At 37.3% G+C, this 14322-nt stretch overlaps 2 protein-coding genes across 6 annotated transcripts in view; one reads left to right on the top strand and one right to left on the bottom strand.

Annotated features, from left to right (window-relative positions):
* Positions 1–5983, top strand: part of DYNC1I2 (dynein cytoplasmic 1 intermediate chain 2) — a 29830-nt gene extending 23847 nt beyond the window's left edge. For all 4 annotated transcript variants that reach the window (XM_053982961.1, XM_053982959.1, XM_053982962.1 and 1 more), the window contains 4 exons: positions 12–156; positions 998–1138; positions 2106–2231; positions 2912–5983. In XM_053982961.1, the coding sequence (XP_053838936.1) occupies positions 12–156; positions 998–1138; positions 2106–2231; positions 2912–3025 (526 nt within the window). In that variant the 3' untranslated portion in view covers positions 3026–5983. The remainder of the gene's footprint in view (positions 1–11; positions 157–997; positions 1139–2105; positions 2232–2911) is intronic.
* A 197-nt stretch (positions 5984–6180) lies between these two features.
* Positions 6181–14322, bottom strand: part of SLC25A12 (solute carrier family 25 member 12) — a 45732-nt gene continuing 37590 nt past the window's right edge. For both annotated transcript variants that reach the window (XM_053982958.1, XM_053982957.1), the window contains exons 14-18: positions 11410–11550; positions 10002–10140; positions 7584–7742; positions 7323–7413; positions 6181–6792 (exon numbers count right to left, since the gene is read on the bottom strand). In XM_053982958.1, coding sequence (XP_053838933.1) covers positions 6603–6792; positions 7323–7413; positions 7584–7742; positions 10002–10140; positions 11410–11550 — 720 coding nt within the window. In that variant the 3' untranslated portion in view covers positions 6181–6602. The remainder of the gene's footprint in view (positions 6793–7322; positions 7414–7583; positions 7743–10001; positions 10141–11409; positions 11551–14322) is intronic.

The following is a 14322-nucleotide window of genomic DNA, read 5'->3' as shown; positions in this document are numbered from 1 at the left end:
TTCTGAAACAGCAAAGCTGGAATCAGTGAGATGTTTGAAGGACACCAGGGACCAATCACAGGTATCAACTGCCATGCAGCAGTTGGACCTGTAGACTTCTCACATCTTTTTGTCACCTCTTCTTTTGACTGGACAGTAAAGCTTTGGACAACGAAGGTAACTTAGATAGTTCAGTGGTTTTCTTCATAGCTCTTGACACAAGGTGGTGCTGTAATGTAAGCTACTTAAGGAAGTTCGCAAACCTGAAGTCCAATTGTGTGACGTTCTGAGGTTCTTAGCTGCAGTCCTGCAAAGAGGAGACAGCTGATGAGCAGAACTAAGATTAACAGCATAAAACTTCGCTTTCAGCTTGTACATCATTTGCGTATTTCTGATCCATCCTTTTCAACCTTTTGCTCTTTGTTATCAACAATGTAATTACAATGTAATCAAATGTAAATCATGTTATAAAGTCAATTACCTCATATATTCATAAGGCAAATGTTTTGCTACAATTTTGTGGAGGAATAAGGGACGGCACTAAAACTAATGTCAGTTAAACTTGATGAGGCTCACAATTGAAATATCTGTCATTTCCATTGCCAGAATTACTTCTTTCTCTGTTAGTCTGATGCCCTGAGGAATGCAAAGCAGAGGAAGCAGAGTTAAAATCTGAGACTAGTCACTGAATTATCATTGACTTTATTTGCAAGATTCTTAACACATTAAATTTAGAATTCACAATTGTCTTGCTATTGATTGTTTTATAGTAGCAGCCAGCAAAATTTTCCAAAGCTGCATGCTTTGGAAAGCATACCTTTAACAACAAAAAAGCATTAGGTTGTGGCTGATTTTTGCAGTGGCATTTTTTTAAAAGTAAGTCAAAATGCAAATAACTTTTTATTTATTGCTGGTAATACTGTTGAAGTTCTGTATTTTGGTTTATAATTTTGGTTTATAATTTTGAAATGTAGGGTATCTCATTGGGTATCTCATTGTTATCTTTGCTTCTTTTCAGAATAACAAACCTCTCTACTCCTTTGAAGACAATTCTGATTATGTTTATGATGTGATGTGGTCTCCAACTCACCCTGCCTTGTTTGCCTGTGTGGATGGGATGGGCAGGCTTGACCTGTGGAATCTCAACAATGATACTGAGGTGAGAAATCAGGTTAACTGTTAAATGCAGCTGGAAAATTGTTTGTACTCTTAAAAAAAAAAGTTGGGTGTTTATCATAGTTTGTGGGGTTTTTTTACGATAGCTTGGTTTTTTGTTGTTGTTTTTAAATATTCTGTGTAGTAGATAGAATTCTTTGATTACAGGGTTACAAATAACTCCTCTTAATGAATAACAGCAGTAATAAAATTGTTTTACCTATAACAAGAGAGCAGAACATCTGTTGATGTAACACTGATCCATGTTGTGAAAGTGATTATAGACTTCCCACCCTGAGGCCTTGTCAGCCTACAGCTTAACAGTGTGAACAAACCTGTTACCACACACCACCACTGTTCCTACTGCCACAGTAATACTGCAGTGAAAGTGCCCTTTGTTTCTAGACTGTTTGCTTTTCTGGTGTGGGTTATAAACTTCATTATAGTAGAAACCTTTTCCAAGATTTGCTGGAGGTAGAGGAGAAACCTGACAAATACTTAGTACTTACATTTCACCGTCTGAAAACTACATGTAGAAGAAAGTTGTAGGACCATAAAGCCTGTGGCTTTAAATTGGAATTACCTATTGTAGCCTTTTGGACAGGGCTTGACCTGCCAAAACAGCTGATTTCATCCCTGCCCTCTGTCATAATCTTCCTGAGTTCCCAGGGTGCCTCATCACTGCCTGAAAACGTATCTGTGCCTCCTGTCCCACAAGAAGAGTGCAGATGTGTGTTTGATAGCAGATGTTTGTACTTTGGCCAAGGGACAGATGTGTTGTTTTGGTCATGTCAGTGGTGATAGCTTAAGGCTCTTTGTATTGTGAGCAGTGTCTTTGATCTGCATACCATGCACCAGTTGAAGTGTTGGGCACTTCTTTTGATGCAGCAGAGACAGCCTAGGTGTGTTCTGTTATCTCTAGCTTATGGATACCTGATGCACTTCTAGCAATGTGTTTCAAATTGGTGCAGGTGCCCACTGCAAGCATCACCGTGGAGGGCAATCCTGCTCTGAACCGTGTGAGATGGACGCATTCTGGGAGAGAGATTGCTGTAGGTGATTCAGAGGGACAAATAGTTATATATGACGTGGGAGAGGTATGTATGTCATGCATTGTGCAAAGTATATTGCAAACACTTGGGTTTCTTTATTTAGCAGCTTGCCTTTCATTTTTTTCTTCTGTCATTAGAGGAAGAATAATTAGATTTAATTTGTATTTTTGAATTATTTCCTAGTAGTGCTTTATTTAAGGTGTTCTAGCATAACTTTTTAGCATGCTGTCATCCAGTCAAAAAGCTTTACTGTAAGGCTGGTGAAATAAGAATCAATGTTTTTTTTTAATAGAAATGTTATCTTCTATGTAACTGTGGCAGATGTGAATTCTGATCCTAGCTTGAGAAGTACCAAACCAAAAATTTGCCGTGGAGCAGCCTTGATTTTGTTCTTACAGGGAAAGCAGTTGCTCTTGCAAGTATGTGTACTGCAGTAGTACATGACTAATTGATGGGATGAGGATATAGCATTGGTATTCCCTTTGAAGGCAGTTTCTCAGGTGGAGATACATAGCACAAGCTTATAATTATATCATTTTATACTTCAGTGCAGGAGTCTCAAATTCTGCTTCTTTATTAGTTAGAGCTTTTGATGCTTACACTAAAATAAAGGTAAGCTTATCTGGAACAGGAACCTCTTCTGAACATTATTTCAGTGCTGTGCCATTCAGAATGAGCTCAGCTTTATTTATTAGGAGGCTTCAGTAACACTCTCTGTGTCACAGCAAATCGCCGTGCCTCGCGGGGACGAGTGGACTCGCTTTGGCCGAACGCTGGCAGAGATCAACGCCAACAGAGCTGACGCAGAGGAGGAGGCTGCGACCCGCATCCCAGCGTAGAGCCTCCAGACAGCCTGCAGGCCCACACTGGGACAGACTGGATGCAAATCCTAGAGTGTCAGTTCTAATCAGTGTAGGGGAGGAATATATGGATTCTGCAATGGACCTGGAAATGTATTAAGATCACTGAAAATCAGATCTTGCATTGTTTTGTTTTATATATAAATTACAAGCACATTCTTGGATTTGTGTAACTTTTAATACGGTTAACTTTGACTTTGCAGGGATCTTCTTTTGCTGAAACACTAACCTGGTATAGATTTGCTACTTGGCTTCTGTAAAATCCAATCTAAAACAGTACCCTTCTGAAAAGTTGAAGTTCTACTCCTAAAACTTTCTGTATTACAGACTAACCTTCATTAGGTAGTACATCTCTGAAGCATTCTTTGAACTCTTCAAATTACCCATGATATGCATGCATATGTTCCAAGTTTCATTGTTTATATATAGATAAGCCTCAGACTCTGGTAGTGGGTAATATATGTGAATAAAAAATTGTCTGTAGTTACAAACTTACATGATAATCAGACCTGAATTAATGAAATACATATTGAATACTAATTTCCTTTTGTTTGAATTGGTGCATTAAAAGGTGAGACTGATTCATAAATAAATACTATACGAGCACTTAGTCAGCTGCCCTGACCTCTAATCTGTGTCCCTGCAGTAGTTTAAAGTTTCTGGGAGCTGATCCTTTTGTTTTACTATACACATCACAGGCTTGTTTTCTACCCTCAACCACCCCTTACTGCAATGGCAATTGACCAATAGCAAAAAGGGTCCTGTTACCAAATTTTTCTTTTCCAAAGAGTAAGGAACTAGATTTTAACTTATAATTTATATAGCATGATGGTTTTCATTCTGTTAACTACAGACTTGCTACTAATTTTCTGTACTAAGTTCAAGATTTTTATTATTGATTTTTAACATTTTTATTGAAACAAAAATTCTTAATGTCTTGAAACAGGAAGGTTGTAATTTGTGTTAAGGGTGATTTTTTTTTTCTTCTTAGCACATTATGAAGTTTTCCATCAGGATGGGTTGCAGAGGGGCTGTTTCTTTTGGGTTGTTGTTTTGGTTTTTTTTTTATAAATAACATGAGTTTTACTCACTAGGCACTAAATCAGTTTCATAGCCTTTACCTTAGGACTCTACATTAGTTCTTAATCTGTTACAAGCTTATTGTTTTGCCAGAAGAGCTGGTTTTATATGCTTAAAAATAGGAAATAGGTTTATATTCCTCAATCAGTTTCATGTCCAGGAGTATTGTCATTGTTTCTTCATTGTTTAACTTTTCTGTTTAGTTTTGGGTTTTTTTCTCTTGTCTTAGTTCAGTTATTATGAGCAGCTTGTGGAGACACAGCAGTAACAGCAATTCTGTCTTCAGAAAGTTTTCTTTTTTGGTGGGTCTGGAGCTGAAATGTGTTTAGGCTTCCATTGGTGTTAGCATTTCAAGAGTGTGTGCCCCTCTCTTTTCAGCACAGCCATGCTGCTCAGGTTGTAGACATTTATCCTGTGTGTTCTCCTCAAGCCTACAACAGCAGCTCTGTTCGGCTGAGAGGTATGTGAACTGTGTAAGAACAGGCAGATCATGAGATGGTTTGTACCTTTGGGCAAAAGAATTCTTAACAATAAGAACTTCTCTTGGTTTGATGGTTTTGAAGGGAGGGGGTGCTTGGGTTTTTGGTTGGTTGTTCTTGTGGGGTTTTTCGAAATTAGTTTTCATTGAATAATACATTTCCCTCACTCTTTTATTTTCACAAGTGCAGTAGGTAATGCTTTCTTTCGCATACACAAAGATCATCACTACAGTTTTGTGTAGTTTCAACCTTCTAATAATTCTCAATTATTAAATTTAACACTATCTTTATTCCTGCTTGTGGTCCTCTCTCACAGAATAGCTGAGTACACATTAAAAATGCAAAAGCCGTATCTGCAACGTTAAGACCAAAAGTGATGCTGGATGCTGTAAATGAGGATTCTGGGAGTCGAAGTGTCCCGTTTTGGAGCTGCAAGAAATACAAATGCTGTTGTGCATTGACAGGTCTCCTAAGGCATTGATCAAGGCAGTCGACAAGCTGTGACTAAAGATTAAATGCAGTAGGTCCCCACCACTTTTGCCTCTATTTAGAAAAACATTAGACAAAATCCATAGATAGAGAGTTCCCAGAAGTCTGTCTCTATCCAGAAAACAGTACAGAACAAGAAATTCTTTCAACACAATACAACAAATAAAGAAGGAAGCCTTCTAATGGGGTTATCTATATTCATTCATATTGCAGAATAGTGATCAGACTTCTAAGGTCAGTGTATTGTATCCTCTGGCTCAGTAAGTATTATTCAGCACCAAAATAATTTTTATCTTCTTTAGAGGCTAGAGCTGGAGAAAGGCTGGTCTGTGTAGTGTTCAGTTCTTAAGAAGCCATTTCTTCATAAACTGACTTAATCCCTGATGGGCCTGCTGTCACCTAAGTAAGAAAACAGAACCTGGAATCAGTTTATACCCTTTGGATAAGCTCTATTCCAGGATGTTTAACCCTGTAAGAAACATGTATAACTTTGGTAAGCAAGGCTGGAGACCATCCATCCCATCTCTGGCCGCAAGGACAGTGTGACTAATTTTCCTCCACGATAGCAGAAATAATAAAAATCATAAAAACGTAAGTAGGTTTTCCCCCCCTACAGAATAACCTAATCTCATGATAAAACAATCTAGAAATAAAGAGAATGCTTTCAAGTTTTTAAACAAGTTGTCTATTCAGGAAAAGAAGGTACTCTGAATAATAAACCCTGTAAAAATTCTTGAGTGTGCTAGTAAGTGGCAAATCTCTCATTGTGTTTTGAATATGCTACCATAGAAGTAATATCTATTACACATTTAGTATTGCCATGTATTTTGAGAGAATTCATTGTCACAACGTAGTGCTGCAAAATAAAATATTGCGTGTGCTCATCTAATTACTGTGTTCTCTAACACTTACAAGCCATCACATTGCATTTTAATTCCTTTGCTGTAACTAGCAGTGAAGGGCATTCCTGCAGAGCTCTGTCCTGTCCATTCATTAAACGGGTGCAGCTGATCTTCACATTTCTTCTGTGGAGGGAGAAACAATCATACCAGACAACTTCCTATAAATTCAAAGCAGCAAACTGACGCAAGCGTTTTTAAACATTTTATTGTCACGATTGTTAACAAAACACCTTCAAAACATCTGTACATTTCAAACTATTTTGAACTGCAATACCCATTATATAAATGTACGTGTATAGATGCCCTGGTGTCTCTGTACAAAGATGTACAATATGTACAGTAACATTAAATGCAAGCTGTGCAAGGCAAAGTCTAGGCTACAGCTTCATGCCACTGGTTAAAACAAGGCAGAGAACCACAGCTTCAATCAGTTCCTTGTGTGTAAATAAATAAATGCAGGTATGTATGAATATTTGAAAGGAGCAGTTAGATTTGCAAGCTCAGTTCAGCTAGAACACATGCAGCTGACTGGAAAAAAATACAGCAGTACTCTTGTGAACTCTTTCCACTGCATCGCTCTGTTCATTTGAAACATCTTTTCAGGACTCAGCTGCTACTGTGTGCTTGAGCTGAGGTGGTGGCAGGAGCTCGAAACTTTGGAAGATATAAACCAAATTTATTTTCTATACCAGCAAATGTAGCTGTAGCAAGTCTGTATCCTCCTATATGTGCAGGGTTAACAGGAGGAAGATCTGAAATTCGTGTTTTTGGGGTAGCTTCTGATCCAGCGGGTTTGCTGTTTGAACAAAGAATAAAGGTCATTTTGTTAGTCTAGATTTCATAAGAAGGACTTTAAACAGGCTTATTCAAGCTTAAATACTTAAGTCTTTTGTCTGAATATGGAAGACTGTTAAAGTTGACCTTGATTAATTGACTCCTATGGTGAAGTGAATGGGGTCAAACCACTACTTAATTTTAAATCAAACCCAAAATTGAAGTTACATTTTTACAAATACTTTTGTAAATTCTTTTAGCTTCCAGTGTCACAAGGAAAATGGACAAAACTATCTTGCTACAATGGAAATACAAATTAGTGTACTGAAATAAATATGAAATGGCTATTTATCTCCTCATCTGTTTAGAAGTGGCAGGCAAGTTTCCCTCACTTATATAAGGATGAGGCAATTTTTTACATACTGCAATTTTAAGTACAGGTGCTCAAAGTCAGTAAGTTTTAATGGGTTCTATGCATGAAAAAGTTTGATGTTTTTTTCTTTAAATCTGGCAAGTGTTTTGTGCAAGCTAAATAATAAATACTTGACTTACAGGCCTCCAAAATCAACATACAACCATCTCTGCAGAAGCTCGTAAGTGACCAAAGTAACACCAAACTGGGGTGAAGATCTGAACACACGAGCTGTTAAATATTACAAATCATAGTGTTAAACCAATAAAACAATTCCTCAGGAGAGAAGCTAAACATTTTTAACAAGGTGCTATGTTTTTCACAATCAGACCTTGTAAATACTGCTCTGACAAAGTGCTAATCTGCAGATTTGGGGTCAGCCTCAATAATTTTTTTCTCACCTCCAGCTCCCTTCCACAAAGCTGAAGGGCCTTCTTCCCTTAGAATCTTTCTGAAGCAGTCAATAACTCCACTGTATGTTGTCTGACCAGCGCGAGCTGCCACTTGCAGTCTTGTCTTGATGACATCAGCAGGGGTTACCAAAGAAGCAGCAGGCACACCTTTTAGAAGAAAACCACATTTAATTTGCACAAAGGATCTTGTAAAAGATGAAACACTTACAAGTGAAAAACACAAGTGCAAACTTTCATATTTTTTACAAGGGCTAGACATTACAAAAAAAAAATGCAGGTTCTTACTCTTGATGCTCATATAAACTGTCATGCCTAAGATAATAATTCTGACTTTCTTCTAAATTTAAAGGCTGAAACTGGTAGTAAAGGAAATAAACTATCAAAACCCATTCTCAGGATCTTCTAGTGGTCTGGCTGTAGCAGTAGTTTGAAAGAGGATAAAATTGGCTATACATATGTAATATATAAAAATTAGTTGTGCAAATTTACTCTATTTGTTTATTCTCTACAACATCTTTTGCAAATTATGTAGATGATTGATTTGGAAATTGAATCCTATGCCTCGATTTGTTAAAGGTGTTGATGAGAAAAACTACTGCTTAAAGCCCCTATTCTATAGAAATGTGTCTAAACTGCTGTTTGGACTGTTCTGTAGGAGAATAGATGCTGCTTACTTCAGTAGGCAAGCCATAAAAAGACTGAGGACAATGAAGGTGTTTTACAAGTCTGCTTAGTACCAACAGCGTGATATTAGCCAACAGTGATGGAAGAACAAATCTCCACTTCCAAGGCACCACTCTCAGCTTTCTAGTCAAAGGAAAGGAGAAAGTTTTCAGAAATGTACTCCACAGTATATAACTGTGTTATCTGAGATATTTCTGAATACTTCTAAATACTAAAAAAACTTAATCCCCCTAAAAAGAGGAACCATCTTCTAACTTAAAATCATGAAATTAATTTTGACTTCTGTTAAACTTTAACAACTGGTTAACACTGAATTTAAAAAGTTAACGAGTAACTGACTGTATAGGTGATGATGCACTGTGAAGTGTCACTGACCAATCCAGGAGGTTTTAAACAAAAACAGAAGCACTGCAGTTAAGCCTGCAGGCATACACAGACAGCAATCATATGCAGATTTTCCTGACAGGCAGATCCCTTCAGACTGTATTCTTGCCTGCTGCGCACGTGTTACCGGGACTGAGTGAGCAATTGAGAATGTGAAATTTGCAATTCAGAGAGGCAGATTCCTACACATGCTATAAAACTAGGCCTGTGAAATTTACATACATTTTTAATAGGGTTCATCCCTTAGTATGAACAACACAGAAACACTAATGAAACAAAGAGAAACTGGAGTTTGCAGTCAAAAAAGTCTTACAGAAAATACAAATTAACAATATATATGAGTATTGTACGTGTATAATAAGCAAAATAATTTTCCATTTCTGGCAGCTCTGCAATACTAAAGAATGAACAGGGCTACAAATCTGTTAGATGTTTTCTAGGTGGTCTCCCTTCCCTCTGGCACGAGGAACACATCAACTGGCACAGAGAAGATGCTGCCAAGCTTATGTGTCAAGTCCGATATGGGAAACTGCTACTCACACACACAGGCACTCCCAATTGATGTATCTCTCTCTATAGTGGTTCCTTACAACTGTAACAAGTAGCAAAGGGTCTTGCTCAGCCCAGTGGTGTTTCTGAACTGCAGATTTTGACACTGAATCATTCACAGCTGTAAGGCTGCGTGCAGATACCCGGTTTTCATCTGCTGAGCTCGTCCTTGGCAGTGCAGAATCTGGCCATCTCTATCTGCATGTTTAAATATCCTCCACTATTAATTCCTACATCTACTATTTTTATACACCTTGCCTTTAGTAAAAACAACTTTTTATCACAGTGCATCTTATCTTTATACTAAACTTGTTTGAGATGCTGTAAAATATTTTAAATTTCAGAGTATGGTACTTCAGCTTCTTCACAAACTAATGCCCTATTTTCAGCAATTACATTAGAACAAAGTTTCTTTTCAGTTATTCCACAATCCATACCTGGGTAAGTAATTTTCTTCTTAGCTCTTATGATCTCTCATTTTATGTTCATCAAAGATTCAAATTAGCCTTCAACTCTGAGAGCTCAGTAACAAGTAAAACCCCATTGAGACAGACAGATCAAATTTGACTACAAGTTGCTGAGCTGCATTACGCTGTTTATCCACATTATGCAAATGTAATTAGCTCTCATCAAAATTACATTGCCTCCCACTAAGGATAACAGTGATCAAATTTAGATTAAATCAGATACAATGGTACAGCACCCTTCCTTTATATGGGGCTACTGAATGAATATTAAATATTACTCACTAAAAAAAAATTACTTTTAGGAAACATTCTGCAAAATTACCTGCAATGGCTCCAGCTGCAAGGAGATTAAGCCCTCCCACATGGCCACTTTCATCAGCAAACATCAGTTTACTATGAGCGTAAACCGGAAAGTAGATTGCAGAAAAGGGAATGTCTCTGAGGAAACATGCTTTGGCACCCTGACACAGAGAAAAGAGACATAATGCAAATAAATTCTGTAAATAAGGCTAAAATTGATATCCAGCAAGCAGCCTGAGCCCTGAAAGTACAAACTCATTTGCTGTACCACATAAACAACACAGAAAATAAAATGTCTCAGGGAACAGATGATACAGGGAACTTGAAAATAAGAATAAAGCATACCTAAACTAAGTGTATGAAATGAGGAAGATTCAAGGTTCATGTATAATTTTGGTAAGTAACAGAGATCAGTCCTTATGTCCTTCTGACAACCAGGGAAGCAGCAAGACCAATCCCTGCCAGCCTTTATTCCACTAAACACAAAGGCACTAATAAAATACCAGCGAGCACTGTAAGACCTCACACTGATCATCATCTGTTTGACCAAAGAAGCTGCACTGGAAGATTAGCAAAAAGAGAAAAAACACTGCAAATTGGGTGCAGTTTAATAAGGAAACACAATGGTCACGAATCTCATCTACCAAATTCAAAACAAAATCTTCAGCTCTAAAAGTAAATGTGCACATTTTTATAGTATTATTGTAGGTCTATGGGCAAATCACATAACGCAATGTTTTGTAAGTGCACAGCTAATATAACTGCTGAATTTACGTATTACCCCTTGCACTGGCAGAAGATACAGGAAGAAACACTCTTCCTTGTTTAAGGAAACTAATAGCTTCTGCTCCATTACACCTGATCTGTAATGATGGCAGTAAGTATACCTGCAGGGAAGGAATCTGTTGACTGGCATTTTGTTGAAGTACCATACAGAACAGGCTTTTTTCAGTGGAATTTATTGACAAATCCCACCACTTAACTTCTTAAAAATCTGAATCCTACAAAACTTCACTACTGTTTCACTGCCATCAAATTATTAAGACAAAGAGAATATCCTGCTGCAAAGATAACAATAGAGATACAGAGATTCAAAATAAATATAAGAAAAATGCACAGGGAAAGCTAAAGAAACTTTTCACAAAACCCCACCAAATGAAATGAGCAGTGCCAGAAGCCAGCAGGTCTGCAATACAGGACTCCCTGTAGCTTGGCATAAAAGCCCAAAGGATAGAATGGGGGAGTATTTTTTTGTATCCCACTGCCATTAATATAGAAGTGAGTTGTCTTCAGTTTTCCACTGTGGGGCTGCCCTGCAGGAAGAGATTGGTTTTAAATTCAAAAGATGTCTTTGTTTTTAACAGTTTCTGTTTCAACAGTATAGAAGTTTAGCATAAAATGACGAAGGCACTCAAAGCAGAAGTACATACCTTATAAAGACCAAGAAAGCCTAAATCTTTTATAACAGAGAGGGCACTGACTCTGGGTCCTGTAGTAATTTCTCCTGCTACCTGCAAACGAATCTTTACAATCTCCAGAGGATTAGTGAAGATGACCTGGGAACCTCCTGCCTGCAAACCCAAGGAAAAAGAAAGTAAATTATGTTACTAGAGCATGTGGTGACATATTGACTTTTGCAAGGTGATGAGTGCCTTCACTTCTCACTGCACTGGCTGATATTCTCATGTAAAAATGTATGAGAGAGATTTAATAAAGCACCTGTCTGGAAGTCAAAAGACCTGGATCAGAAATCATGGGTTTGTAAAAATAGATTTTTACATACATGTTTTTATAGCCCCCTGAGGTGAATTAATTCAGTTTGTCTGCTTTTCTCCTCGACATCACTTTCTACAAGTCTTGGCTGTGTTCAGAAGTCTATCAGATATTACAGGAAATACTAAACTAAAATAATCATTACACTTGTGCTACTAGAGCATCAAATACACTTAAAGAAGACCTTATGTTTATTCAATAATAATCCATCACCAATGTGTAGACATGCTATTTGCATTTAGAAGTGATGCTGTTTAAAAGGTAAATTTGCATTTAACAGTGTAATTTTAAATTATTAGAAAAGGTGTTTGGAGTTTTGTTTAGCAGCCTGTAATAGTCCTAAGTGGAAACAAAATATAAAATTTAAATAGGAAGACTAACATTTCAAAATACTATACTAGATAGAAACAGGACTCATATCTGTGAGCTGAGCATGACAGATTTTACTTGCAGGAAATACTGTGTCGGCAGTGTTGAAGGACTGTCTTGCAAACTTCCTAGCAGTAGTGCTGTAAAGCTGCTTCTGACTCTGCACTTTAGCCAAAGACTTTCAAAGAACTGTGTCCCAGGTTTGAGAGAGATTCAATCTGACAGTTAGGTTTCAGAGTCTTTAAACCTGTTTAGAATGACATGTTTACATTTCTCCCTGGTTTGCTGTAGGTACTACCATTCACTTCTGAAGAAGTTCGTGGTTCATTACAATCCAGCTATATTTAATAAGCTTGTTATGCTCCCCTCTTCCTAAGCCACCTTTTTAATTTAAAAACTAAACCCAGTTCCTTAAAAATTGTGGTATACAACCGCTTGAATACAGACAACTCTAAAAAGCATTTCTTGCACAATATAAAAGCTCCTCTTAATTCTGATCAATTCCTCCAACCCATCAAATTTTAGTGAAGTAAACAGATGCAGAACATCTGCAGTTAGAACTTTTTACCACTTCTAAATTGCCCAAGCAATAAACTCTTGTATGCTGGGGGGTTGGGAAGGGGCTGTGCATACAGGGGTGTGGTGAAGTAAAGTCAATAGTCTGATACAGCATCTCCTGAAGAGCCTGCATGGTGTTCTCTGCTAATTGATTGACAACTGATGAGCACTAATCCTTTCTACATATAGCACAATCTTGCTCTCTCCAGCAGCAAGCAGAATAAATTTGAAATTAGCTCTGATGCAGGGTTTAGAAGCTGGTAATCTGAATTATTCTAGCCTAGAGACAAAAGAGCATTGCAACCCTCCATCAGCTCTTACTGAGAATGACCCAGCACTTCAGCAGTATCTGTAGGCTGGGGGCAAGAAGCATCAACACTGACCAAGCATCCCATACTTCACTGAGCCTTTACTGAGAACTGACAGCTTTTTACTGCAAGCCCTGTTTATTACTTCACTCAATATTGACATTGAAAATCACCACTGCAACAGCTTTACCGGAGCACCTTCATCCAAACAGTGGGAGATCAGCCGCTGCTTTTGAGTAATTATTTCCATTGTAGTAATTACTGTCTTTAACACTTCCCACTCAAATAATGAGTCTATACAATTAATCTTAATTTTATTCCCACACTTCTTCACCTCTCTGAAAGCAAATCAAAGACTATGTTTTTGTGGACATTTGTTGCAATCATCAGGAAGATCACAACAACTCCCAGACAAGCCAAAGTGATTCCCATCTTCTATTTTCCTTGGACTTACTGCATTGTGTTTACTCAGTTATCTGACACCATTCATATGTCCAAAGGCATTCTTTAGACTCTCTTTACTTCTCATCTCACCTTTTCCAGTTCATACACACATATACATGCAAGATGAAATGGCTGTCCTGCTAAGCAAAGTTCCAACCTAAATAAAATTTATAAAATTTGCATCTGGCAAATTCTATTAACTTGTTTTTTTTTTTTTTGTTTGTATTACATTAAACATAAAGCCAATTTCAAATGTTTACCATTTCCCTGTATCTTTAAAAAAAATAATTTTTGTAGATAAAATGTTAAGCAGTGTGCTCTGGCTACATAATACAATGGACCACACAAAAAATTCAAGTAACTTTAGACTGCAACACTAAGCTAGAAATTCACTCCTTCTAGACAAATACCAGCTACCCACCTATTAAATATGTATTATTTGTTTACATGTATATGTGAAATTCCATTTTTTATTTTTAATGTTAAAAACTAGCACACCCTGCAGAGCAGCCAAAATAACTCTTCCTATTTGCCTAACACCCACCACAGAAAACACAAATAGGCCAATTTGTAAGCATTGCTATTTTCTAACCTGAATTCAATCTTCCTGCAATTAACATTTTCCTCTCCTAGGTGCACAGCTGCCTACCTTTCTGTCAAAATCAGCCATAGCCCTCTTCTGATACAGAAAGCAAAAGACACTGAACACAACACATTTTAATATTTTAGTAGTAATACTAATTAGAAGTATTATGTTACAAATTCTATACAGTTCATACAGAATTATGTAGTCCATCAGTATTAGAAGATGATTTGGTGGCCAGGTTATTAAGCAAAATAAAATAGAAGGAAAACTCAACGCTTATATTATCAGTAGAAAACCCATTGAAA

This window comes from Vidua macroura, chromosome 7 (genome assembly GCF_024509145.1).
Source record: "Vidua macroura isolate BioBank_ID:100142 chromosome 7, ASM2450914v1, whole genome shotgun sequence".
Classification (NCBI taxonomy): domain Eukaryota; kingdom Metazoa; phylum Chordata; class Aves; order Passeriformes; family Viduidae; genus Vidua; species Vidua macroura.
The sequence above is the reverse complement of the archived record's forward strand: the minus strand, read 5'-3'. Positions and strand labels throughout refer to the sequence as shown.